The following is a 26,872-nucleotide window of genomic DNA, read 5'->3' as shown; positions in this document are numbered from 1 at the left end:
TCAACATTGATGGGAGTGTAAAGTGTTTGTAGTACACACACACACACACACACACACACACACACACACACACACACACACACACACACAGCAGCATTCCCTGCTGGCGTGGCTATCTCTAATGTTGAATCAAATTAACTTCATCATTGCGCCACAGATCCATCAGGTCTATATTTTCAATTACGACCTGTGAACAGCCTCGGGCCTAGAGACAGACCCAACATGGGTTCCCATTACTCCTGCTGGGCCTGACACTTTTTCCAGGTCATCTACTGTATGGATACACAGCGGGTGTGTGTGTGTTTGTGTGTCAGCAGAAAACGGACACAACATAGCCATATGATGATGATGATGATGATGATGTTATTTCAGGTCCCAAGGGAAGAAGGAAGAGGCAGAGGCTCTGTTGAGAGACTCCATTCGGTTCGGCCCACACTTCGCTGACGCCTACTCCAGTCTAGCATCACTTTATGCAGAGCAGGTAACACACACGTACATGCACGCGCACACACACACACACACACACACACACACACGCTTTGCAGGTAATACACACGCCATTCCAGTGATGTCTCAATCTATGCACTGGTTGCATACACACACAAAATTACACACATTCTCTCACACACATACTTAGCATGCACTCACACACACACTTTTGTAAGAGCATGTTAGGCAATGTGAGTTCTGCTATAGCCCCCCTTCCCCCCTTTCCATGGATTCAGAATTCAATTAAAATTCGCTGTAGATCATTAATCTTGCTGCCGGGAACTCCAGTCACTGTGCCATTACTTTGGCTTGTTCAATTAAACACGCTCACTGACTCCCTAACCTTCTATTACCACAGGCTCTTTCTAACCTTATCTCAGCGTAGCCACAATTTCACACATGACATCAGCTCATACTCAATAATTCAATAGAACTATTTTATTGATCTCGTATTCTTTTTATTATAGAAGCGGTTTGCGGAGGCCAATGACGTTTATCTTCAAGGCATAGAGAGCTGCCCGGACAGCTCGGACCTGCATAATAACTACGGAGTGTTTCTGGTTGATACCGGTGAGTTCCGTTGGGTTGGTAGGAGAGGAGAATGTTGATCTGTTAGCTTACTCACACCTCTCTCTCTCTCTGTCTCTCTCTCTCTCTCTCTCTCTCTCTCTCTCTCTCTCTGTCTCTCTGTCTGTCTCTGTCTCACACCTCTCTCTCTCTCTCTGTCTCTCTGTCTGTCTCTGTCTGTCTCTGTCTCACACCTCTCTCTCTGTCTCTCTCTCTCACACACCTCTCTCACACCTTCTCTCTCTCACACCTTCTCTCTCTCACACCTCTCTCTCTCTCTCTGTCTCTCTCTCTCTCTGTGTCTCTGTCTGTCTCTGTCTATCTCTGTCTCACACCTCTCTCTCTGTCTCTCTCTCTCACACACCTCTCCTACACCTCTCTCTCACACCTCTCTCTCTCTCTCTCTCTCTCTCTCTCACACACCTCTCTCTCACAACTCTCTCTCTCTTCCTCTCTCACACACATCTCTCTCTCTCTCACACCGCCCTCTCTCACACACCTCTCTCTCTCACACCTCTCTCTCTCCTTCTCTCACACCTCTCTCTCTCTCACACCTCTCTCTCTCATACCTCTCTCTCTCTCTCTCACACACCTCTCTCTCTCTTACTCTCTCTCTCACACCTCTCTCTCTCTCTCACACACACCTCTCTCTCTCTCACACACCTCTCTCTCTCTCACACACCCCTCTCTCACACACACCTCTCTCTCACACACAACTCTCTCTCACACACCTCTCTCTCTCACACCTCTCCCTCTCACACCTCTCTCTCTCTCACAACTCTCTCTCTCTCTCACACCTCTCTCTCTCTCACACCTCTCTCACACCTCTCTCTCTCTCTCTCTCTCTCTCTCTCTCACACACCTCTCTCTCTTCCTCTCTCACACACATCTCTCTCTCTCACACCGCTCTCTCTCACACACCTCTCTCTCTCACACCCCTCTCTCTCCTTCTCTCACACCTCTCTCTCTCTCACACCTCTCTCTCTCACACCTCTCTCTCTCTCTCTCACACACCTCTCTCTCTCTTCCTCTCTCTCTCACACCTCTCTCTCTCTCTCACACACCTCTCTCTCTCTTCCTCTCTCTCACACCTCTCTCTCTCTCTCACACACCTCTCTCTCTCACACACACCTCTCTCTCTCACACACACCTCTCTCTCTCTCACACACCTCTCTCTCTCACACACCTCTCTCTCACACACAACTCTCTCTCACACACCTCTCTCTCACCACTCTCTCTCTCACACCTCTCCCTCTCACACCTCTCTCTCTCTCACACACACCTCTCTCTCTCTTCCTCTCTCTCTCTCTCTCTCTCTCTCACCGCTCTCTCTCACACACCTCTCTCTCTCACACCTCTCTCTCTCCTTCTCTCACACCTCTCTCTCTCACACCTCTCTCTCTCTCTCTCTCTCTCTCTCTCTCTCTCTCTCTCACACACCTCTCTCTCTCTTCCTCTCTCACACCTCTCTCTCTCACACACACACCTCTCTCTCTCACACACACCTCTCTCTCTCTCACACACCTCTCTCACACACACCTCTCTCTCTCTCACACACCTCTCTCTCACACACAACTCTCTCTCACACACCTCTCTCTCTCACACCTCTCTCTCTCACACCTCTCCCTCTCACACCTCTCTCTCTCTCACACACACCTCTCTCTCTCTCTCTCTCTCTCACACACCTCTCTCTCTCACAACTCTCTCTCTCTCTCACACCTCTCTCTCTCTCACACCTCTCTCTCACACCTCTCTCTCTCTCTCTCACACACCTCTCTCTCTCTTCCTCTCTCACACACATCTCTCTCTCACACCGCTCTCTCTCACACACCTCTCTCTCTCACACCTCTCTCTCTCCTTCTCTCACACCTCTCTCTCTCTCACACCTCTCTCTCTCACACTTCTCTCTCTCTCTCACACACCTCTCTCTCTCTTCCTCTCTCTCTCATACCTCTCTCTCTCTCACACACACCTCTCTCTCTCTCTCACACACCTCTCTCTCTCACACATCTCTCTCTCACAAACAACTCTCTCTCATACACCTCTCTCTCTCACACCTCTCTCTCTCACACCTCTCCCTCTCACACCTCTCTCTCACACACACCTCTCTCTCTCTCTCTCTCTCTCTCTCTCTCTCTCTCTCTCTCACACACACCTCTCTCTCTTCCTCTCTCACACACATCTCTCTCTCTCTCTCACACCTCTCTCTCTCTCACACCTCTCTCTCTCACACCTCTCTCTCTCTCTCTCTCACACCTCTCTCTCTCTCACACACACCTCTCTCTCTCTCACACACCTCTCTCTCTCACACACCTCTCTCTCTCACACACCTCTCTCTCACACACAACTCTCTCTCACACACCTCTCTCTCTCACACCTCTCTCTCTCACACCTCTCTCTCTCACACCTCTCCCTCTCACACCTCTCTCTCACACTCACCTCTCTCTCTCTTCCTCTCTCTCTCTCTCTCTCTCTCTCTCTCTCACACACACACACACACCTCTCTCTCTCACACACACACCTCTCTCTCTCGCTCTCACACATCTCTCTCTCTCACACACACCCCTCTCTCTCACTCTCTCACACCTCTCTCTCTCGCTCTCACACATCTCTCACTCTCACACACCTCTCTATCGCTCTCACAAACCTCTCTCTCTCGCTCTCACACACCTCTCTCTCTCTCTCACACACCTCTTTCTCTCTCACTCTCACACACCTCTCTCTCTCTCTTGCTCTCACACACCTCTCTCTCGCTCTCACACACCTCTCTCTCTCGCTCACACACCTCTCTCTCTCACTCTCACACACCTCTCTCTCTCTCTCACACCTCTCTCTCTCTCTCTCACACCTCGCTCTCTCTCTCACACCTCTCTCTCTCTCTCTTACACCTCTCTGTCTCTCTCTCTCAATTCAATTCAATTTGCTTTATTGGCATGACGTAACAATGTACATATTGCCAAAGCTTATTTAGGATATTTACAATATAAAAAAAAAAATGGGAATCAAATGATCAACGGGACAACAGTGACAACAATAACCAAGTGTCAATATAACCATACATTCAACAATAACTATAAGTATACAGTAGAGGACATGTCTCTCTCTCTCACACACTTCTCTCACTCTCAATCTCTCACACCTCTCTCACTCTCTCTCTCACTCTTCTCTCATTAGGAGAAGGCGATCTGGCGGCAGCCCACTACCAGCATGCCGTGCGTCTCAAGCCGGTGCACTACGTCGCCATGGTAAACTTGGGCCGCCTCCTTCGCTCCTCAAGTGAGAACAAGGAGGCGGAGTCTTGGTACAAAAAGTGAGTTAAGAGGTGACAACCAATTTGGGAATATGGGAGAGATTCACAAGTCAAAACGAGTGCAACACTAGCCAAGTGCCCATTGTCCAGAGAAGAGAGTCATGGGTGGCGCTGTCCTGTGTGACCTTGTATGAGCTCTTGTTGAACTTCCATTGACCTCTCCCTGACCTTTGACCCCAGGGCCCTGCAGGTGACGAGGAAGGTGGACATCCTGACGCCACTAGGGGCGCTGTACTACAACACAGGACGCTATGAGGAGGCTCTGCAGGTGTACCGCGAGGCGGCTACGCTACAGCCAGATAGCACCGATATCTGGCTGGCTCTGGTGAGGCACAACACACACACACAGACGCAGGCACACACACATGCAGGCATGTACGCGCCACATGCTGCAGTCATACCAGGACAGCACAAACAGATGTCTGGCCCTGAATTGCCCTCTCTCTCCCTCTCTCTCTCCCTCTCCCTTCCTCCTCTCTCTTCCTCTCCCTTCCTCCTCTCTCTCTCCCTATACAGGCACAAGTGTTAGCCATGGCAGGCCGCTCTAAAGAGGCCGAGAAGATGACTCTGGGCATCATATCGAAGCAGGGGAACTGCATCGAGTGTTACCGCCTACTGTCTGCCATCTACAGCAAACGAGGCAACTACACAGAGGTGCGTGTGTTGTTGGGTCTGTGGCGTCTGCCTTTGAAAGAAAGAACGGGAAAGGGTAAGAAGAATAGAGAGCGTGATGGGGGATGGGCGAAGGACTGAGACGGTCAAGAAAAACAGAACAATCTTTATCGCCCCAGGGTCAGCAACCGTGATCGCCGCGGAAACAGTGGTTGCTATGGAAACCCATCCCCATCTGTTCACACTGATCGTTCATTCGTTACTTCATTCACTTCATCTCTCCATTCTGATCACATTCTCCTCCTTCTCCACCGCCGTCCCTGGTTCCATCCCTCATTCCATCCCTCCGTCTCTGGGGGCTCATCTGTAGACACTCTAACAGAATGGATGCAATCCCTGTGTCCCAAATGGCACCCATATCCCTGTGTAGTACACTACTTATGCGGAATTGGGTGCTATTTGAGATTTAGCCTCGCTGCTAAAAAATTGTATTTCCTTCCTAAAATAACAGAGGTGGTGTTGGGGGGCTGACTAGAGCAGCTAACTTTTTTGTGCCCGGGACTGGCAAGATAAGGCCTTTTCTTCCCCTCTGGGGACCACTTGGGTATAAAAATATTGACAATCGTTTTTTTTATTCAAAACACCAATTTATCTATACATTTTCTCTATTATGTATACTACCCTAACACCAGTGGAGGCTGCTGAGGGGAGGACGGCTCATAATAATGGCTGGAACGGAGCGAATGGAATGACATTTTGTCACAGTTCCAACGTCTCCTGTGCAGTTTGCGGAAACGGCAGGTACGTCCACGTTGCTGAGAGTCACGGCTGTCGGCGATGGGGTCACAATAGCTAATAGCTCCGACCGGTCAAAAGTTAGAGCCGAAACTTTTGTCTGTTTTGTCACGAACCGCATTTATCGGCGATCGGAGGTTTCTCGCGTAACCATGGTTTCTATGAACCAAACGCGACATTTAGTAGATCGAGGCGAATCCAGTGCAATCAGTCAGGCTTTTTCAGGCCTTCCCTCTGTGGACTGGCGGCGGGCCACGGGCCTGGGTTTGAGAAAGGCTGGACAAGAGGATGTTTGTTTTCTCTCAGTCTCTCAGATAGAAAACAGAGTGAATATTACACCCTCCTCCCTTTTGGATAGTCTTAGTGTGTTTCTGTCTCGTGTCTACATACTAACTCACCAGGGATACTGCTACACTTCCAGATCTGTTAGCTACACTATCTCGTTATCCCCTTAATGGGGGTTTGAAACATGCTTTTCTTTCTCTCTCTCTCTTTCTGTCTAAGGGAAGGGAAAATAAAAAGCGATTGATGATATTTTATGTTATCTCAAGGATGAGACTTCTCTCTCCCAGAGGCAAAAGTAAATTGCATTAAATTCCCACCTCTCTCTTCCTCGTTCTTTCTTTCCCCTTCAAATCTCTCAGCTTTCCTCTCTCTCTCTCTCTCTCTCTCTCTCTCTCTCTCCTCTCTCTCTCTCTCTCTGTCTCTCTCTCTCTCTCTCTCTCCTCTCTCTCTCTCTGTCTCTCTCCTCTCTCTCTCTCTCTCTCTCTCTCTCTCTCTCTCTCTCTCCTCTCTCTCTCTCTCTCTCTCTCTCTGTCTCTCTCTGTCTCTCTCTCTCTCTCTCTCTGTCTCTCTCTCTCTCTCTCTGTCTCTCTCTCTCTCTCTGTCCTCTCTCTCTCTATCTCTCTCTATCTCTCTCTCTCTCTGTCTCTCTCTCTGTCTCTCTCTATCTCTCTCTCTCTCTCTCTGTCTCTCTCTCTCTCTCTGTCTCTCTCTCTCTCTCTCTCTCTCTCTCTCTCGCTCTCTCTCTCTCTCTCTCCCCACAGAACACTCACTCTCTTTTTTTTTCTTAAAAAAAAAATCTCTCTCTGACTACCTTTTCTCTGCTCATCTTCCAGTGAATGACGAGTCTGTCTCTCTCTCTGATATGTCACGGTGCACTTCCAACGAGGATTTAGCCCGGCGTTTTACAGACTTTTGTGTTTCCAGCTCCCTGGCCCGGCTCCTGGGACTCACTGGGCCATGGCCTCAGTAGACCTGCTCTGACTTGGGTCAAGGCTGCTGGGGCTTTCAGGTTAAAATGACAGAACAATGGCTAACTGTGAACATGGGTTTACACCTTCAACAGTTATCACCTCCTCACAAGGCAACTCTTTTTGTTTATGCAGAGGTTGTTGATTCTGCTCTTCACAAGTCCTCACTGTCATCCCTATCTATGGAAGTCTATCCCTATCTATGGAAGTCTATCCCTAGCCATGGAAGTCTATCCCTAGCCATGGAAGTCTATCCCTAGCCATGGAAGTCTATCCCTAGCCATGGAAGTCTATCCCTAGCCATGGAAGTCTATCCCTAGCCATGGAAGTCTATCCCTAGCCATGGAAGTCTATCCCTAGCTATGGAAGTCTATCCCTAGCCATGGAAGTCTATCCCTAGCCATGGAAGTCTATCCCTAGCCATGGAAGTCTATCCCTAGCTATGGAAGTCTATCCCTAGCCATGGAAGTCTATCCCTAGCCATGGAAGTCTATCCCTATCTATGGAAGTTTATCCCTAGCCATGGAAGTCTATCCCTAGCCATGGAAGTCGATCCCTAGCCATGGAAGTCTATCCCTAGCCATGGAAGTCTATCCCTAGCCATGGAAGTCTATCCCTAGCCATGGAAGTCTATCCCTATCCCTAGCCATGGAAGTCTATCCCTATCCCTAGCCATGGAAGTCTATCCCTAGCCATGGAAGTCTATCCCTAGCTATGGAAGTCTATCCCTAGCTATGGAAGTCTATCCCTAGCTATAGAAGTCTATCCCTATCCATGGAAGTCTACCCTTAGCTATGGAAGTCTATCCCTAGCTATGGAATTCTATCCCTAGCCATGGAAGTTTATCCCTAGCCATGGAAGTCTATCCCTAGCCATGGAAGTCTATCCCTAGCCATGGAAGTCTAGCCATGGAAGTCTATCCCTATCCATGGAAGTCTATCCCTATCCATAGAAGTCTATCCCTAGCTATGTAAGTCTATCCCTAGCTATGGAAGTCTATCCCTAGCTATGGAAGTCTATCCCTAGCTATGGAAGTCTATCCCTATCCATGGAAGTCTATCCCTAGCCATGGAAGTCTATCCCTAGCCATGGAAGTCTATCCCTAGCCATGGAAGTCTATCCCTAGCCATAGAAGTCTATCCCTAGCCATGGAAGTCTATCCCTAGCCATGGAAGTCTATCCCTAGCCATGGAAGTCTATCCCTAGCCATGGAAGTCTATCCCTAGCCATGGAAGTCTATCCCTAGCTATGGAAGTCTATCCCTAGCCATGGAAGTCTATCCCTAGCTATGGAAGTCTATCCCTAGCCATGGAAGTCTATCCCTAGCTATAGAAGTCTATCCCTAGCCATGGAAGTCTATCCCTAGCCATGGAAGTCTATCCCTAGCCATGGAAGTCTATCCCTAGCTATAGAAGTCTATCCCTAGCCATGGAAGTCTATCCCTAGCTATAGAAGTCTATCCCTATCCATGGAAGTCTATCCCTAGCTATGGAAGTCTATCCCTAGCTATAGAAGTCTATCCCTATCCATGGAAGTCTATCCCTAGCTATGGAAGTCTATCCCTAGCTATGGAAGTCTATCCCTAGCTATAGAAGTCTATCCCTATCAATGGAAGTCTATCCCTAGCTATGGAAGTCTATCCCTAGCCATGGTAGTCTATCCCTAGCCATGGAAGTCTATCCCTAGCCAATGAAGTCTATCCCTAGCCATGGAAGTCTATCCCTAGCTATGGAAGTCTATCCCTAGCCAATGAAGTCTATCCCTAGCCATGGAAGTCTATCCCTAGCTATGGAAGTCTATCCCTAGCCAATGAAGTCTATCCCTAGCCAATGAAGTCTATCCCTAGCCATGGAAGTCTATAACTAGCTATGGAAGTCTATCCCTATCCATGGAGTCTATCCCTAGCCATGGAAGTCTATCCCTAGCCATGGAAGTCTATCCCTAGCCATGGAAGTCTAGCCATTGAAGTCTATCCCTATCCATGGAAGTCTATCCCTATCCATGGAAGTCTATCCCTAGCTATGGAAGTCTATCCCTAGCTATGGAAGTCTATCCCTAGCCATGGAAGTCTATCCCTAGCCATGGAAGTCTATCCCTAGCCATGGAAGTCTATCCCTAGCCATGGAAGTCTATCCCTAGCTATGGAAGTCTATCCCTAGCCAATGAAGTCTATCCCTAGCCATGGAAGTCTATCCCTAGCTATGGAAGTCTATCCCTAGCCAATGAAGTCTATCCCTAGCTATGGAAGTCTATCCCTAGCTATGGAAGTCTATCCCTAGCTATGGAAGTCTATCCCTATCCATGGAAGTCTATCCCTAGCCATGGAAGTCTATCCCTAGCCATGGAAGTCTATCCCTAGCCATGGAAGTCTATCCCTAGCCATGGAAGTCTAGCCATGGAAGTCTATCCCTATCCATGGAAGTCTATCCCTAGCCATGGAAGTCTATCCCTAGCCATGGAAGTCTATCCCTAGCCATGGAAGTCTATCCCTAGCCATAGAAGTCTATCCCTAGCCATGGAAGTCTATCCCTAGCCATGGAAGTCTATCCCTAGCCATGGAAGTCTATCCCTAGCCATGGAAGTCTATCCCTAGCCATGGAAGTCTATCCCTAGCTATGGAAGTCTATCCCTAGCCATGGAAGTCTATCCCTAGCTATGGAAGTCTATCCCTAGCCATGGAAGTCTATCCCTAGCTATAGAAGTCTATCCCTAGCCATGGAAGTCTATCCCTAGCTATGGAAGTCTATCCCTAGCTATGGAAGTCTATCCCTAGCTATGGAAGTCTATCCCTATCCATGGAAGTCTATCCCTAGCCATGGAAGTCTATCCCTAGCCATGGAAGTCTATCCCTAGCCATGGAAGTCTATCCCTAGCCATGGAAGTCTAGCCATGGAAGTCTATCCCTATCCATGGAAGTCTATCCCTAGCCATGGAAGTCTATCCCCTAGCCATGGAAGTCTATCCCTAGCCATGGAAGTCTATCCCTAGCCATAGAAGTCTATCCCTAGCCATGGAAGTCTATCCCTAGCCATGGAAGTCTATCCCTAGCCATGGAAGTCTATCCCTAGCCATGGAAGTCTATCCCTAGCCATGGAAGTCTATCCCTAGCTATGGAAGTCTATCCCTAGCCATGGAAGTCTATCCCTAGCTATGGAAGTCTATCCCTAGCCATGGAAGTCTATCCCTAGCTATAGAAGTCTATCCCTAGCCATGGAAGTCTATCCCTAGCCATGGAAGTCTATCCCTAGCCATGGAAGTCTATCCCTAGCTATAGAAGTCTATCCCTAGCCATGGAAGTCTATCCCTAGCTATAGAAGTCTATCCCTATCCATGGAAGTCTATCCCTAGCTATGGAAGTCTATCCCTAGCTATAGAAGTCTATCCCTATCCATGGAAGTCTATCCCTAGCTATGGAAGTCTATCCCTAGCTATGGAAGTCTATCCCTAGCTATAGAAGTCTATCCCTATCCATGGAAGTCTATCCCTAGCTATGGAAGTCTATCCCTAGCCATGGTAGTCTATCCCTAGCCATGGAAGTCTATCCCTAGCCAATGAAGTCTATCCCTAGCCATGGAAGTCTATCCCTAGCTATGGAAGTCTATCCCTAGCCAATGAAGTCTATCCCTAGCCATGGAAGTCTATCCCTAGCTATGGAAGTCTATCCCTAGCCAATGAAGTCTATCCCTAGCCAATGAAGTCTATCCCTAGCCATGGAAGTCTATAACTAGCTATGGAAGTCTATCCCTATCCATGGAGTCTATCCCTAGCCATGGAAGTCTATCCCTAGCCATGGAAGTCTATCCCTAGCCATGGAAGTCTAGCCATTGAAGTCTATCCCTATCCATGGAAGTCTATCCCTATCCATGGAAGTCTATCCCTAGCTATGGAAGTCTATCCCTAGCTATGGAAGTCTATCCCTAGCCATGGAAGTCTATCCCTAGCCATGGAAGTCTATCCCTAGCCATGGAAGTCTATCCCTAGCCATGGAAGTCTATCCCTAGCTATGGAAGTCTATCCCTAGCCAATGAAGTCTATCCCTAGCCATGGAAGTCTATCCCTAGCTATGGAAGTCTATCCCTAGCCAATGAAGTCTATCCCTAGCTATGGAAGTCTATCCCTAGCTATGGAAGTCTATCCCTAGCTATGGAAGTCTATCCCTATCCATGGAAGTCTATCCCTAGCCATGGAAGTCTATCCCTAGCCATGGAAGTCTATCCCTAGCCATGGAAGTCTATCCCTAGCCATGGAAGTCTAGCCATGGAAGTCTATCCCTATCCATGGAAGTCTATCCCTATCCATGGAAGTCTATCCCTAGCTATGGAAGTCTATCCCTAGCTATGGAAGTCTATCCCTAGCCATGGAAGTCTATCCCTAGCCATGGAAGTCTATCCCTAGCCATGGAAGTCTATCCCTAGCCATGGAAGTCTATCCCTAGCTATGGAAGTCTATCCCTAGCCAATGAAGTCTATCCCTAGCCATGGAAGTCTATCCCTAGCTATGGAAGTCTATCCCTAGCCAATGAAGTCTATCCCTAGCTATGGAAGTCTATCCCTAGCTATGGAAGTCTATCCCTAGCTATGGAAGTCTATCCCTATCCATGGAAGTCTATCCCTAGCCATGGAAGTCTATCCCTAGCCATGGAAGTCTATCCCTAGCCATGGAAGTCTATCCCTAGCCATATAAGTCTATCCCTAGCCATGGAAGTCTATCCCTAGCCATGGAAGTCTATCCCTAGCCATGGAAGTCTATCCCTAGCCAATGAAGTCTATCCCGAGCCATGGAAGTCTATCCCGAGCCATGGAAGTCTATCCCTAGCCATGGAAGTCTATCCCTAGCCATGGAAGTCTATCCCTAGCCATGGTAGTCTATCCCTAGCCATGGTAGTCTATCCCTAGCCATGGAAGTCTATCCCTAGCCATGGAAGTCTATCCCTAGCCATGGAAGTCTATCCCTAGCCATGGAAGTCTATCCCTAGCCATGGAAGTCTATCCCTAGCTATGGAAGTCTATCCCTAGCCATGGAAGTCTATCCCTAGCCATGGAAGTCTAAACCTAGCCATGGTAGTCTATCCCTAGCCATGGAAGTCTATCCCTATCCATGGAAGTCTATCCCTATCAATGGAAGGGTGTGTACACTAGTGTACAATGGTGATACAGTCGAGAAACAGAAGTAATGTCGTGGTTGAGCTTCACTCATGAGAACACTCTGAAACTGTCTCCACACACGTCTCATCAGGATCCCAGTGGGTGTTTGTGTGTGCATACACGTGTGTGTGTGCGTGTGTGTGTGTGTGCGTGTGTGTGTGTGCGTGTGTGTGCGTGTGTGTGTGTGTGTGTGCTAACCTCTGTATATGTGTACTAATTCTCTCCTCTTCCTTCAGGCTCTGGATGCTCTAGACAAGGCACTACTTCAAAACCCCATAGACATGTCTGTCAGGGCAGAGCTTCACTTCTCCAAGGGCAACCAGCTCAGAGAGATGAACCAGCTGGACAGAGCCTTCGAGGTACAGGAGGCTCCACACACACACACACACACACACACACACACACACACACACACACACACACACACACACACACACACACACACACACACACACCACACACACACACACACACACACACACACACACACACACACACACACACACACACACACACACACACACACACACACACACACCTCATTACTCTGCATACTTTCTCCATCTGCTCTCTCTTCTCCCTCAGACTCCCTCTCTCCTCATCCAAAAATGTTTCAACCTCTCCAACCTAATTAACTTTGTCTCCTGCTGGACGCTCTCCTCTCTCTCCCTCCTCAACATTACACCATCTTCTCTCCATCCTCACCATCATACCCCTCTCTCCCTCCTCAACATTACACCATCTTCTCTCCATCCTCACCATCATACCCCTCTCTCCCTCCTCACTGTTATACCCCTCTCTCTCCCTCCTCACTGTCATACCCCTCTCTCTCCCTCCTCACTGTCATACCCCTCTCTCTCCCTCCTCACTGTCATACCCTTCTCTCTCCCTCCTTACTGTCATACCCCTCTCTCTCTCCCTCCTTACTGTCATACCCCTCTCTCTCTCCATCCTCACCATCATACCCCTCTCTCCCTCCTCACTGTTATACCCCTCTCTCTCCCTCCTCACTGTCATACCCCTCTCTCTCCCTCCTCACTGTCATACCCCTCTCTCCCTCCTCACTGTCATACCCTTCTCTCTCCCTCCTTACTGTCATACCCCTCTCTCTCTCCCTCCTTACTGTCATACCCCTCTCTCTCTCCCTCCTTACTGTCATACCCCTCTCTCTCTCCCTCCTCACTGTCATACCCCTCTCTCTCCCTCCTCACTGTCATACCCCTCTCTCTCCCTCCTCACTGTCATACCCTTCTCTCTCCCTCCTTACTGTCATACCCCTCTCTCTCTCCCTCCTTACTGTCATACCCCTCTCTCTCTCCCTCCTTACTGTCATACCCCTCTCTCTCCCTCCTCACTGTCATACCCTTCTCTCTCCCTCCTTACTGTCATACCCCTCTCTCTCTCCCTCCTTACTGTCATACCCCTCTCTCTCTCCCTCCTTACTGTCATACCCCTCTCTCTCTCCCTCCTCACTGTCATACCCCTCTCTCTCCCTCCTCACTGTCATACCCTTCTCTCTCCCTCCTCACTGTCATACCCTTCTCTCTATCCCTCCTCAACATTACCCCTCTCTCTCCCCCCTCACCGTCATTACCCTTCTCGCTCTCTCTCCTCAACCCCTCTCTCTCCCTCCTCACCGTCATACCGTCAAATCCTCACCGTCTCTCTCCCTCCTCACCATCATACCCTTCTCTCTATCCCTCCTCAACATTACCCCTCTCTCTCCCTCCTCACCGTCATTACCCCTCTCTCTCTCCCTCCTCACCGTCATTACCCCTCTCTCTCTCCCTCCTCACCGTCATTACCCCTCTCTCTCTCCCTCCTCACCGTCATTACCCCTCTCTCTCTCCCTCCTCACCGTCATTACCCTCTCTCTCCCTCCTCACAGTCATTACCCCTCCCTCTCCCTCCTCACCGTCATTACCCCTCTCTCTCTCCCTCCTCACCGTCATACTGTCACCTCCTCACCGTCTCTCTCCCTCCTCACCGTCATTACCCCTCTCTCTCTCCCTCCTCACCGTCATACCGTCACCTCCTCACCGTCTCTCTCTCCTCACCGGCATAACCCCTCTCTCGCCCTCATTATCCACCTTTCCCTTCTCTTTTCTTTTCTCTCCTTTCACCTCTGTGAATAACTTTAGAACCTCCTATAACCTCAAACTTTACTTCTTACAGAACGAAACCACTAATTGGCTCATATATCCCAATCTCCCCGAAAGCTACTAGGAATAAAGAAAATAACATATTTTTTGGTATATTCCCTAAAAACAACACGATTTTCATCTCCTACATGAAGTATATTATCTGCAGGGGTTTCAAGGGCACCTGTGGATCTTCTAAGTGCCGGGTGCTTTATTTCTCCTGTTCAAGCGGACACACTTGAGAGAGAAGAGATACAAAGTTTGCAAATAAAATCACATCAAACAGCATTCCAAATCAAATGTATTTATAAAGCCCTTCTTACATCAGAAGTGCTGTACAGAAACCCAGCCTAAAACCCCAAACAGCAAGCAATGCAGGTGTAGAAGCACAGTGGCTAGAAAAACTACCTAGAAAGGCCAGAACCTAGGAAGAAACCTCGAGAGGAACCAGGCTATGAGGGGTGGCCAGTCCTCTTCTGGCTGTGCCCGGTGGAGATTATAACAGAACATGGCCAAGATGTTCAAATGTTCATAAATTACCAGCATGGTCAAATAATAATAATCACAGTAGTTGTCGAGGGTGCAGCAAGTCAGCACCTCAGGAGTTCATGTCAGTTGGCTTTTCATAGCCGATCATTAAGAGTATCTCTACCTCTCCTGCTGTATCTAGAGAGTTGAAAACAGCAGTAGCACGTCCGGTGAACAGGTCAGGGTTCCATAGCCGCAGGCAGAACAGTTGAAACTGGAGCAGCAGCACGGGCAGGTGGACTGGGGAGCAAGGAGTCATCATGCCAGGTAGTTCTGAGGCATGGTCCTAGGGCTCAAGTCCTCCAAGAGAGAGAAAGAGAGAATTAGAGACAGCATACTTAAATTCACACAGGACACCGGATAAGACAGGAGAAGTACTCCAGATATAACAAACTGACCCTAGCCCACCGACACAAACTACTGCAGCATAAATACTGGAGGCTGAGACAGGAGGGGTCAGGAGACACTGTGGCCCCATCCGATGATACCCCCGGACAGGGCCAAACAGGCAGGATATAACCCCACCCGCTTTGCCAAAGCACAGCCCCCACACCACTAGAAGGTTATCTGCAACCACCAACTTACCATCCTGAGACAAGGCAGAGTATAGCCCACAAAGATCTCTGCCACGGCACAACCCAAGGGGGGGGTGCCAACCCAGACAGGAAGATCACATCAGTGACTCAACCCACTCAAGTGACGCACCCCTCCTAGGGACGGCATGGAAGGGCACCAGTAAGCCAGTGACTTCTGTAATAGGGTTAGAGGCAGAGAATCCCAGTGGAGAGAGGGGAACCGGCCAGGCAGAGACAGCAAGGGCGGTTCGTTGCTCCAGAGCCTTTCCCGTTCACCTTCACACTCCTGGGTCAGACTACACTCAATCATATGATGAAGAGATGAGTCTTCAGTAAAGACTTAAAGGTTGAGACCGAGTCTGCGTCTCTGACATGGGTAGGCAGACCATTCCATAAAAATGGAGCTCTATAGGAGAAAGCCCTGCCTCCAGCTGTTTCCCCAGAAATGCTAGGGACAATTAGGAGGCCTGCATCTTGTGACCGTAGCGTACGTGCAGGTATGTACGGCAGGACCAAATCGGAAAGATAGGTAGGAGCAAGCCCATGTAATGCTTTGCAGTAAATCAGCCCTTGCCTTAACAGGAAGCCAGTGTAAGGAGACTAGCACTGGAGTAATATGATCACATTTTTTGGTTCTTGTCAGGATTCTAGCAGCCGTATTTAGCACTAACTGAAGTTTATTTAGTGCTTTATCCGGGTAGCCGGAAAGTAGAGTCCTTTCGCTGCCTTGATCTTTTCCCCTCTTGTCACTAAAATAACTCCATATCTCCTCCACTGTCTGCATCAACAAATAAGCCCATTTCCCCCCAACCACACTTCTCACAAGAGAGAGAGTATGTCCTAAGATAAACTTATTTCGCTTCCCTCTCTTTCTTTCGTTTTTTCCTCATGCTGAACTCTCTCTGCTTATACAGCAGGTCTCTCGTTCCTCTCTCTCTGTCTTTCCACTCTCTCCCTCCCTTTCTCTCCCTCCATCTCTCCGTCTTTCTTCAGTTCAGGAAGTCAATAAAGGCCTTCTATGTTGAACAGTTTATTCTCAGGGTTCCTTTTAGAGATAAACTCTGCAGTTCTGTCTCTCTCAGTGGGTCTTGGCCAGGCGCCAGGGCTCCAGCTCTTGTTCGGGTGTTGTTCCCCTTCTAAGAAAAGGCACAAAAGGGCCAATTGAGATCATGCGGGCTTGGGGTGTGGTGGTTGACAATGTTGAAACGGATCCAATGTCTGCTTGTGTTATTTTGATTGCATATTCTATTATTTCAGGGTGTTTGGTGTTCAAAGACACACAACATGTTGCGCCGATTTGAAAGTTTCAGTAATCTTCTCAGTCAACTTTTCTCCCTCCATATTCACTTTATAGTCCGAGCATAAGAACCCTACTGCCACCTAGTGATCGTTGGTTGTAACTACTTTATGTTAAGCTATGCTTGGTCTTCATTACAGAGCTACAAGCTGGTAGTGGAACTAAAACCTGACCAATCGCAGGCTTGGATGAACATGGGAGGAATTCAACATATCAAGGTACTATGACGACACAGTAGAGTTAGTTTGCACAAGTCAAAAGCCATTTACAAGCCATCAAGTCTTTGATTATACTGGAATTGCATATCAAGCAATAATGGCAAAGGATTGAGAGCTGATAAATGTCTGTATTTGATCCACTGCAGGGAGACTATGCAGCAGCCAGGCAGTACTACCAGAGGGCCCTGATCCTAACCCCTGGCTCCAAGCTGCTGAAGGAGAACCTGGCCAAGCTGGACCGGCTTGAGAGGAGGCTGACCGGGGCCTAGACTAACCCAGAGACACAGCACTATCCTGGGCATGAGTTGGGGACCAAGGACCCTGGATGCCCCCAACAGTACGGTTTTAAAAAAACTACGTATTCTTAAGTAAACCTACCTGGTTGATGATGTGAGATTATGGTGAACATGACAGGGTTGCAGGGTATGGAATCAGACTGGGAGTGATGGAGCTTCCAGGGGAGCATGAGGCTGGTTAAGCCTGTGACGGGAGTCACATTCTGGGGGAAGCAGATGGAGTGAGGACCCTAAGGAGTGGAGATGGAGATTCAGCCAGCAGCACTTCAAATTGGAGTGGACTGGATCAGCTCTCTTCAAGACAGTACCACGAGCTCCACACATCACCCAGCCTGAAAAAGCTTCAAACAAACTGATCTGCTTTTTAAAATGTTTTATTTCGTTTTATTTGTTTTCGTATTTAATTTCATGTTAAATCCTGTTTTAGGCTCTACATCTGTGATCACTTCCCTCATCGCCGCTGATGAGCAAATCCACAAGTAAACCCATGTTGAGATCTTGAAATGTATTGGGTGTCATGTTCACAGTAAAAGCTCCAACAATATCCTTCTAGTTGGAAGACAAATTGCATTTTGCCAACATGAAGGACAGTTTTCTGAAGTCACTGTATATCCATGCTTAGGTTTGGGCTTTCTGGGCTTGTCTGAGCTTGTCTGGGATACATAAGCCCTGTTATAAGACAAGGTGTCAGTGTGCTCCGTGAACACATCGACAACATGTGCTTTAAAACCTCAAGCTATGGCAGAGCCTCTGAGAAGCAAGCAACGTCTGCTCAATGTAGCCTTCCACAAGTACAAGTAAGCTAGTGTCTGTAGACTCCTCCTAAGGCCGAACACTTACCCTCTGATCCGCTCAACATTTCTGACGCTGTGTATTATTTGTTGCTGTTGATGTTGCTATGATGATCGTGAATGAATATTTTATGTGGAATGTACAAATAGGATAAAGATGAACTGACTAGTGCAATGACTGAGATTGATTTGCACCATACAAATAAATATATGTTTTATTAACTGGTGTCGGTGCGTGATAAATAGAAGTGTCTCTATCATTGTGAATGGGAGAAAGTCATATGAAATGGGTCTATACTGCCCTCATCTGGCCTATTGAGTACATGACATGTTAAGGAATCTAATTAGGTGATGATGGTGGCAGGTGCCGCGTGGGAAGCTGATGGGCGCTTCAAAGTAGAAAGGCACGTTGTCAAGTTTCATTTATCTGCGTCACTTTTATCCCGATTGGTCTTAAGCCAAACTTTATTAATGCACTTTGGATGAAAATGTTTGTTTTCCTAATTGTGTATCTGTCTGGGTTGGGGCTTGGAATCCAGCACGGTAAGGGCAACACATTGATTTTCGTTCTAGTTTTGTTGTAGTGACTTGATTGAGTAAATGGGGATTCGTCTGTGATTTTTGACCATTCTCTTTTAGATGTGCATAACCAGACTGAAATTGTACAGAATCTTCAAAATTGTGCATTGAACGGAACAGAAGAGGGAAATGCAACCCTCACCGGTGGATTTCAATTTGAAGGTATGGAAGAACACGTTTAACAGTGAATCATAAAACAATCGAGGTGAGTGCGTTGGCACTGTGTGCTCTTTTTAAGGATGGTCCCAATCTCTAGGATACAGTGGAACAGGGGTGATCTGCCTGTCGCTAACTACAACCCAACCTGGGGTGGCGGGGGTAGGTTTTAGCGGGTGGAATAGTGGAGAACAATTGAAGGTTTACGTAGTAGCGACGCAAATATCATGGTACAGCTATATGGACACAAATATTGTGGTACTTTTTAATGGTAAGTTTCCAAACATATTATGATAAATGGAATTGAGTCTCATTATGGTTAAATACGTAAAGCCAGTTATAATTGGAATGGTTTAGAGGACAGTAAGAAAATACGGATCAGTATTTACCTGGCTTGAGGAGATTGAACATAATATATATTTACAGGACACCCATTCAACAATTTTAGATTAAGTTGTTTGGAAAAAGGACTGGTAGGGGGAGGAAAATATACGTTTCACATGGGCATAGAAACTAAAAGGGGTGATGATATTAATTAACAACAATTTTGATCTGAATGTGCAAATTGTCCAAATAGATCTGCAAGGTAGATGGATTATTTTAAATATGTTATTGGACCACAAACGGATTTGGCTCATTGATCTATATGGTCCAAATACTGATGATCCATGCTGCTTTGAAAATATATGATAATTGATCAAGCAATACAATGCTCCATTTATTATGGTTGGAGATTATAATACTGTTTCAAATAACTCGATGGACCGTAAAATAAATCGCACTACAAACTATCATCCCCATGCATTTAAGGAAATCACGAATATCATCGCTATATTGAAACTAGGGCATAAATGGAGGCTTAAATATCCTGAGCTAGTGAGATCTACATGGTGGAGGCTCAATCAAGCTAGTCGTCTTGACTACTTTATTATGTCATTCTCCCTGGCACCAAAATATGAAGTGCTGACAGAATGCGGTCGGACCATCAAATAATTGGCGTATACATTACTCTTACAGAATTTCCACGTGGGCGAGGATGTTGGAAATGTAATCAAAGCCTATTGGATGAAAACATGTTTTTAACCAGGACAGAAGAATTTATTACTTTTTCCGACACTACGTACAGTACAGCAGATCCCTTATTGTATGGGGCACTTTTAAATGTGGCTTTCGAGGCCATGCATTTCAATACTATTCTTTAAAACAAATCCAATTTAGGTCAAAAGAGTTCATATCAACAAAGTAAATGGGACTAACCGTACAGATGTCAATAAACTGAGGTACAGAATAAGTTAGAGGAAAAATACACGGAGGAACTTAAGAAAGATCAAGTGTAATATATTATAAAGTGAATTGGATTAAATATGTGGAAAAATGTACCAAATTATTTTTTCTATATAACTTGTTACACGTGACAGTCACCCACAAAGCGCCAAACTAATATTTTGAAAGCGGAAGCAAAGTACTTTAAGCATATATTTTCGTTTGTCTCCTCCATCTCCACTAGTTAGAGGTATGGATTTTCTTTCTATAATAATGTAAAATTAACTTCTGTGCAGAGACTCATGTAAAGGCCAAATTACAGAGGAGGAACTTGCTGATGTAATTAAAGCATTTAAGTCTGGGAAAACTCCTGGGCAGCTGTAAGCAAGCGTAGGTTCAGAATCTATTCTGGCTATATGTAATGCGCACAATGATCTACACAAACACTGGTAGCATCAGCCCTATGGGCAAGACCAGACATGGTCATGCACTGCAATACTAAGTCGTCGTTCCCCCCCCCCCCCCCCCCCCCCCCCCACACACACACACATCCTGATGCAGTGAGTAACCTGTCCCTGCACACCAATAAAGAAACCTGTAACCTCTGAGCTTTGTTGCAGATCTGGCAGGGGTTCGGTCCTTCGTGCCAGAGCAGGAGATGGAGGTGAGGATCATTGGTGGTGTGGAGGCCTGGGCCCACTCCTGGCCATGGCAGGTATCCCTACGCTTTACCACCATGCCAGCCTGTGGTGGTGCCATCATCGCCCCTCAGTGGGTTCTGACTGCCGCACACTGCTTCAAGCAGTGAGTAGTTCTGGAAGTTCAAGTAACAATAAATGGAATGGATGTATAGCTAGAGAAATCAAAGTAATTATGGATGGCGTTTTACAGGTATAACAAAGTGGATTTCTGGACTGTGATGGCGGGAAAACATGACCTTGAGAATCCTAATGAAGAATGTCAACAGGTGGGACACGCACATGGACGAACGACATTCAAGTCATTAAACTTTTTTATTTTTATTCTGTATTACTATTCTGCGTAGACATTTTAACTGTTAAGGCACACATTTATTTTTGTTTTCAGTTGGTTGCAGTCTCAAAAATAGTCACCCACATGGATTACAACCGCATGACAAAGATGCATGACATTGCCCTGCTGAAGCTGAAGACCCCGCTGATGTTCAACCAGTGTGTGAGACCCATAGAGATATGGATGAGGCCAATCGAACCCAAAAAGCAATGCACAGTGACCGGCTGGGGTACCACCAGAGAGAGTCAGTAGATTGCCTACATTTTTTTTGTTGAAATTTAGTTGCCTATTTTCCTCTTTATAAGAAAGGTCAGGTATGGTCTTCTGGGGTCATGACTCACATTAAATCATAATTGATCACAGTGAGGACGGTCCTGTTTCTTGTTTTCACCTCTTCCTGTGCTCTTTCTCCCTTTTCCTACTCTTCTACTCTCAGATGGGCCTCGTGCCAACAGACTCCAGGAGGTTAATGTGACCTGCCTGTCCCCAGAGGACTGTAACAAGTTCTACCGTGGTGTAGTTCAGCCCACCATGTTCTGTGCTGGAGACCCTGAAGGAGGTGTAGACGCCTGCCAGGTAGTGAACTCGAACCCTGACCATGCTCTCATTTATTTATCCCTTTCATTGTATTCTACTTTCATATAACAAGTCTGTCCTGTTATCCCGGTCTTGTGATGTGGTTGTTCCTGCAGGGTGACTCAGGTGGACCTCTGTCCTGCTACACAGGGTCCAGGTATGAGTTGGCTGGAGTGGTCAGCTGGGGAGTGGGCTGTGGTAGAGCCCAGAGGCCTGGGGTCTATACTAAAGTACAGTTCTACCTAGACTGGATCAACGAATTCATTCAAGGTAAGTACACACTTGGAGCCCAACCCTGGAAAAGTACTTCATTTTAAGCACTCAGAATATTTATTTATGATCTTTTATTTTTAACAGGTGAAAAGTCTATGTTTGATGGTATTACTGTGACTGAAGGTAGGTTATGTCACTGCTACATTAGTTAACTACCTGAAATAAATGTTTACGGGAGTAAAAATGAACATCTGATTAATTTTAGTCTTACTGCCAACACATCAAATTGTATTTTGTTGATCAAAACATTGCATTATCAAAACCGCAGATCATGTTCAGTTTGACCACTAACCCTCTTGTACCCACGCTCTTCCTGTCTCCCAGAGAGTTGTGGTCAGAGTAAGGTATTGGCCTGCCGGCTGGACTCCCGCCCGGCGTGGTTGTATGTGACCTTGGAGGGTGCGGTGCGGGTGGGGAGTGTGACAGAGGCTTGCGCCAACTCCTGGCCCTGGCAGGTCAGTCTGCAGTCCAAAGGGAGACATTACTGCAGCGGGACCCTGATCCACCACCACTGGGTCCTGGCACCGCAACACTGCCACAGCAAGTGAGTCAGTCACCAAGTACTGACACAGGACACACACTATCGTCTGTAATCTACCCCTTCAAACATTCAACCTCCGGCTGTGTACCCCCTCTAGCACCAGGGTCAGCGCACTCTCAAATGTTCGTTTTTTTGCCATCGTTGTAAGCCTGCCACACGCACTATATGATAAAATCACGTTTATTAAACATAAGAATGAGTGTTTGTCACAACCCAGCTTGTGGGAAGTGACAAAGAGCTCTTATAGGACCAGGACACAAATTATTTTGCTCTTTATTTAGCAATCTTGCATATAAAACCTTATTTGTTCATCAAAAATTGTGAACTCACCACAGGTTAATGAAGGATGTCCTTGAAAGGATTTATTAGAGTCTGTCTTAAATAATTTTCCTCACATAGTCTATGCCTGTATTTCGTTTTCATGCTAGTGAGGGTGGAGAATCCACTCTCACATAGGTACGTGGTTGCAAAGGGCATCAGTCTCTTAACAGCATGATTTGCCAAGGCAGGATACTGAGTGCAGCCCAATCCAGAAATCTGGCAGTGGCTTCTGATTTAAATTACATTTTCACAGAACCGCTTGTTGCAATTTCGATGAGGGTCTCTTGTTCAGACATCGGTAAGTGGACTGGAGGCAGGGCATGAATGGATAAAGAACCCAGTTGTATGTGTCATCCGTTTCTGTTAAGTACCCGTGAAATTGCTCACCCAACTCACTCAGGTGCTTCACTTTCACATTTTACATTGTCTTTAAAGCTTGTTAATTTGCACACAAAAAAAATCATTAAATGATTGAAAGACCTGTTTTGGCCTTGTTAATGCAGACCGAGAAGAGTTCCAACTTCTTAATTATAGCCTCAATTTTGTCCCGAACATTGAATATAGTTGCAGAGAGTCCCTGTAATCCTAGATTCAGATCATTCAGACTAGGAAAAAACATGACCCAGATAGGCCAGTCGTGTGAGAAATTCGTCATTAGACAAGCGGTCCGACAAATGAAAATGATGGTCAGTGAAGAGAACTTTAAGCTAGTCTCTCAATTTTAAAAAACATGTAATTACTTTGCCCCTTGATAACCAGCGCACCTCTGTGTTGTAAAAGGGTTACATTGTTACTTGCCAGTCCTACCCACTCGGTAGCTCACCATAGACACTTCTAGCCCCTTTCTTATTAATGGTATTTGTTGCTTTTATACATGTCTTACTACTCGAAAGTCGTCTTAATTCTCGCTCAGACTCCTGTGGCTTATTTGAAGTTGGCATGTTTTGTTTCTAAATGTCTGCGCAAGAGTGACGGTTTCATCAAGTTGTGAGAGTACTTTTGCACATTTAACACGCTGAGGAAAGGCACTACTCCCAATATAAGTGAACCACAAATCAATGTAGTTCTCATCATATTTGCTCCTCTTCGATGGTCCAACGTCTCTCTGTTCGGTGCGTTCCCGTGTAAGGGGGCAGTAGCTCTTTGCCTGCATGTTTCACAGCTGTCAGTGTCCATGCTAGCTGGGCTAACAACACATGTAGAATTACTGATGCTAGCATTGGATGTGCTTGTGGAAGCAGAACAACTTGTGTTGAAGACAGATGCAGGTTTCGTACTGCTGGTAGTAGCAGTATGTGTCTCTATGGAAGCGGACATTTTCGAGCAAATGGAATGAGCAGCAGCTACTTTTGGCTACATACGGACCGTTAGTGGAATTCCCGCGAGAGAGTAACGGTTAATTATTTGAGTAGGCTACCTGTATTTGACATTGTTAGTTCACTGAACACCTAGATGGTTTAATGTTATTTTTGACAGTGAAACGAGGCTACTGGGGTCTTCTCTCCTCTATTTCAGAGCTACAGTTGACACAGTGGTGCTGGGAGGTCACGACCTGAGGTTCATGGCTGCCCAGACCATCCCGGTGGATGAGGTGTTCAGCCACCCCCACAACGGAACCTTCCCTCCGACCTCTGACCTCACACTCATCAAGCTCAGTGTTCCAGCTCGATTTGGTATCAAATACTACTCCAGAATGGGTTACTTTAGCTCACTGATTGTTTTGCTTGACTGGTTTACAGGACCGTTAACTTGGCTTGCAGGCCTAAAGCATGTGACGTCTAAGGATGCTTATTCTGGTGGTTTTCTTCTCTGATATGTACTTAGATGACACAGTGTCTCCAGTTTGCCTCCCACATGAGGATTTGAAGCTGGATGACAGCTGGTCCTGTGTGACAACAGGCTGGGGAACCAGCAACTCGGCACGTATGTACAGCAACAAAGCTCATGACCATAGGTTCTTGTGTACTGTTGGTGGCCGGTTTACCACTGAGGGACTCCTCCTCCTGCATCCACGGTGTTTCATCGGTCTTGCTCTTACTCATTGTCATAAATAGGCAGCATCCTTCTCTATAAATATATAATGTGCTCTCGTCTCCCCCTAGCGAAGGTTAGCAGAGCCACCCTGCACCAGGCCAGGCTGGGTCTGGTCAACAGGACCGCTTGTAGAGCGAGCTGGGGAGAGGATCTCATCACGGACACTCAGCTGTGTACAGACCCAGCCGGCTCTGTCTCCTGCATGGTATGTATAGTGGGACGGTTAACTCTAAGGTGTACTCATGAAGACCTGGGTGATGATTTGGATCAATGAATGGTTGTAAAATGGCTAACACTACTGATGTGAACGAGTGGTCTTCATAAAAATGAGAAATGATTCTAAGTTGATGTTGAATACCCGACTGGACTAGTGCACGCGAACGTTCACTACGTTGTTATAGTTTTAACATTAGTGTAATATATCAAGTCTTTCTTCCCTATCTATAGGGGGACTCTGGTGCTCCACTCCTCTGCCAGAAAAGAAATGGGGTCTTCTTCCTCTTTGGGGTGGTCACATGGGGCAGCCCGAGCTGTGACCTCAGCACACCAGCAGTCTTCTCCCGACTATCAGCTTATCATTCCTGGATCACAAACATAACCACTGACATCTGACTTTGTTTCACATAACGGAATAAACAATGACTTTTTTTGGATCCAGTGTTCATTTTCAGACTTGTGTAAAGGCAAAGGCCCACAATGAAATGGTGTATGACGCAATCACAATGAGATGTTCCAATAGGTTTGAGGAGAACGTGTTGCGCGCACGCACACACACACACACAGCTGACTGCTGTCGCACACTATTTCTGTCTTCATATCGTTTGTTTACTTTTCTCTTGTAATTGTGTTTGTAGACTATGATTGAAGTAAATTGCACATGCATTCAATTATAATGTAGGAACATGTTTTAAGGAGGTAGGAATGAACACTTTCTCATTCCATGACAGCCTGACCAGGTGAATCCAGGTGCAAGATATGGCACTTAAATCCACCAATCAGTGTAGATCAACGGGAGGAGACAGGTTTACAAAGGATTTTTGAAAGCCTTAAGATATGGATTGTGTATGTGTGCCATTCAGAGGGTGAATGGGCAAGACACAATATTTAAGTGCCTTTTGAGCAGGTTATGGTAGTAGGTGCCAGGCACACCGCTTTGTGTCAATTGCAACACTACTGAGTTTTTCCACACGCAACAGTTTCCTGTGTGTCTCAAGAATGGTCCAGCACCCAAAGGACATCCAGCCAACTTGGCACAACTGTGGGAAGCATTGGAGTCCACATGTGGAACGCTTTCGACACCTTGTAGCAGCCATTTCCCCAGCGAATTGGGGGGGGGGGTGCAACTTTCATAAAACAAAAACATGATCTTTTTAAACAGTCATAGGACAGACGTTCAGCCTTCTGCTCTGTTTATCTGGCCTAGAATCTCACACAAGGTTCCTTTATCACAATACGTCAATATTCGGCTACCTATAAAAGTCAATGGCATGCTTTGGAAAAACTACCAGTGCCACTAAGATAATGCTGATGTAATCATTCAACCGGGTGCTGCACAGCTTAAAATGTCAGGAGCCTTGGGTTGACCTGGAATAACTCATCCTAGACAGCTAGCTACCATGACACAACCCATGGGGAATGTCAGATTTACCCGCGTTTATTTCAATGAAGATAAAATGTTTGTAGGCTACAGTAACTAATGAGCTGATACAAAGATCATTATTTTTGTGTAGGATTTTTTTTTGTTTGTTTGTTTCATTCGTAGAGTTATATAGAGAACTCTAGTACCCAAAATCCTGTTTGGGAGTTGGAAGTGTTGACTTTCCCCATTTTGAAGTAGTGGGACTTGCTATGGGTTAAGGAAGAATCACATAATTCCATCCAGGTCATCAGGGAATCAGCCAATGAATTATACTCTGAACACATTCCATAACTGCAAGTGGCAGCAAATCGCCAACCAAGGCTTTATACCTGTTCAAACAACACAGGGCCCTTTCAGTTCGTTTACCAACTTGTAGAAGAAGTACATTTTGACTACTTCAAAATTGAGATAGATGGCCTCAATGGCAGTGCTCGTGCACTCA

At 46.7% G+C, this 26,872-nt stretch overlaps 2 protein-coding genes across 2 annotated transcripts in view; both read left to right on the top strand.

Annotated features, from left to right (window-relative positions):
* Positions 1 to 18,243, top strand: part of LOC109896298 (protein O-mannosyl-transferase TMTC1) — a 100,178-nt gene extending 81,935 nt beyond the window's left edge. Inside the window, exons 12-19 of the mRNA XM_031831833.1 lie at positions 373 to 481; positions 957 to 1,059; positions 4,231 to 4,366; positions 4,547 to 4,691; positions 4,883 to 5,020; positions 12,407 to 12,529; positions 16,852 to 16,929; positions 17,076 to 18,243. Of these exons, the coding sequence (XP_031687693.1) occupies positions 373 to 481; positions 957 to 1,059; positions 4,231 to 4,366; positions 4,547 to 4,691; positions 4,883 to 5,020; positions 12,407 to 12,529; positions 16,852 to 16,929; positions 17,076 to 17,198 (955 nt within the window). The 3' untranslated portion in view covers positions 17,199 to 18,243. The remainder of the gene's footprint in view (positions 1 to 372; positions 482 to 956; positions 1,060 to 4,230; positions 4,367 to 4,546; positions 4,692 to 4,882; positions 5,021 to 12,406; positions 12,530 to 16,851; positions 16,930 to 17,075) is intronic.
* Positions 18,244 to 18,386: 143 nt separating this feature from the next.
* On the top strand, positions 18,387 to 25,444 carry LOC109896388 (transmembrane protease serine 9-like). The gene is made up of 13 exons (XM_020490633.2): positions 18,387 to 18,559; positions 18,656 to 18,757; positions 20,635 to 20,818; positions 20,906 to 20,981; positions 21,101 to 21,290; positions 21,483 to 21,622; positions 21,739 to 21,892; positions 21,980 to 22,018; positions 22,220 to 22,439; positions 24,273 to 24,430; positions 24,582 to 24,680; positions 24,860 to 24,996; positions 25,239 to 25,444. The coding sequence occupies exons 1-13, from the start codon at positions 18,499 to 18,501 to the stop codon at positions 25,401 to 25,403; spliced, it is 1,725 nt and encodes a 574-aa protein (XP_020346222.1). The 5' UTR covers positions 18,387 to 18,498; the 3' UTR covers positions 25,404 to 25,444.
* Positions 25,445 to 26,872: the final 1,428 nt, after the last annotated feature.

This window comes from Oncorhynchus kisutch, linkage group LG9 (assembly GCF_002021735.2).
Source record: "Oncorhynchus kisutch isolate 150728-3 linkage group LG9, Okis_V2, whole genome shotgun sequence".
NCBI lineage: Eukaryota > Metazoa > Chordata > Actinopteri > Salmoniformes > Salmonidae > Oncorhynchus > Oncorhynchus kisutch.
Note: the sequence above shows the minus strand (reverse complement) of the source record. Positions and strands in the feature narration are given on the sequence as shown.

What these genes read in the sequence shown, in the direction of transcription:
- LOC109896388 (XM_020490633.2), top strand. Translation starts at nt 18,499, where the DNA reads ATGAAAATGTTTGTTTTCCTAATTGTGTATCTGTCTGGGTTGGGGCTT. An exon ending in GCCGCACACTGCTTCAAGCA is followed by an intron (nt 20,819 to 20,905) that starts GTGAGTAGTTCT and finishes GGCGTTTTACAG; the next exon opens with GTATAACAAAGTGGATTTCT. An exon ending in GAGGTGTAGACGCCTGCCAG is followed by an intron (nt 21,623 to 21,738) that starts GTAGTGAACTCG and finishes TTGTTCCTGCAG; the next exon opens with GGTGACTCAGGTGGACCTCT.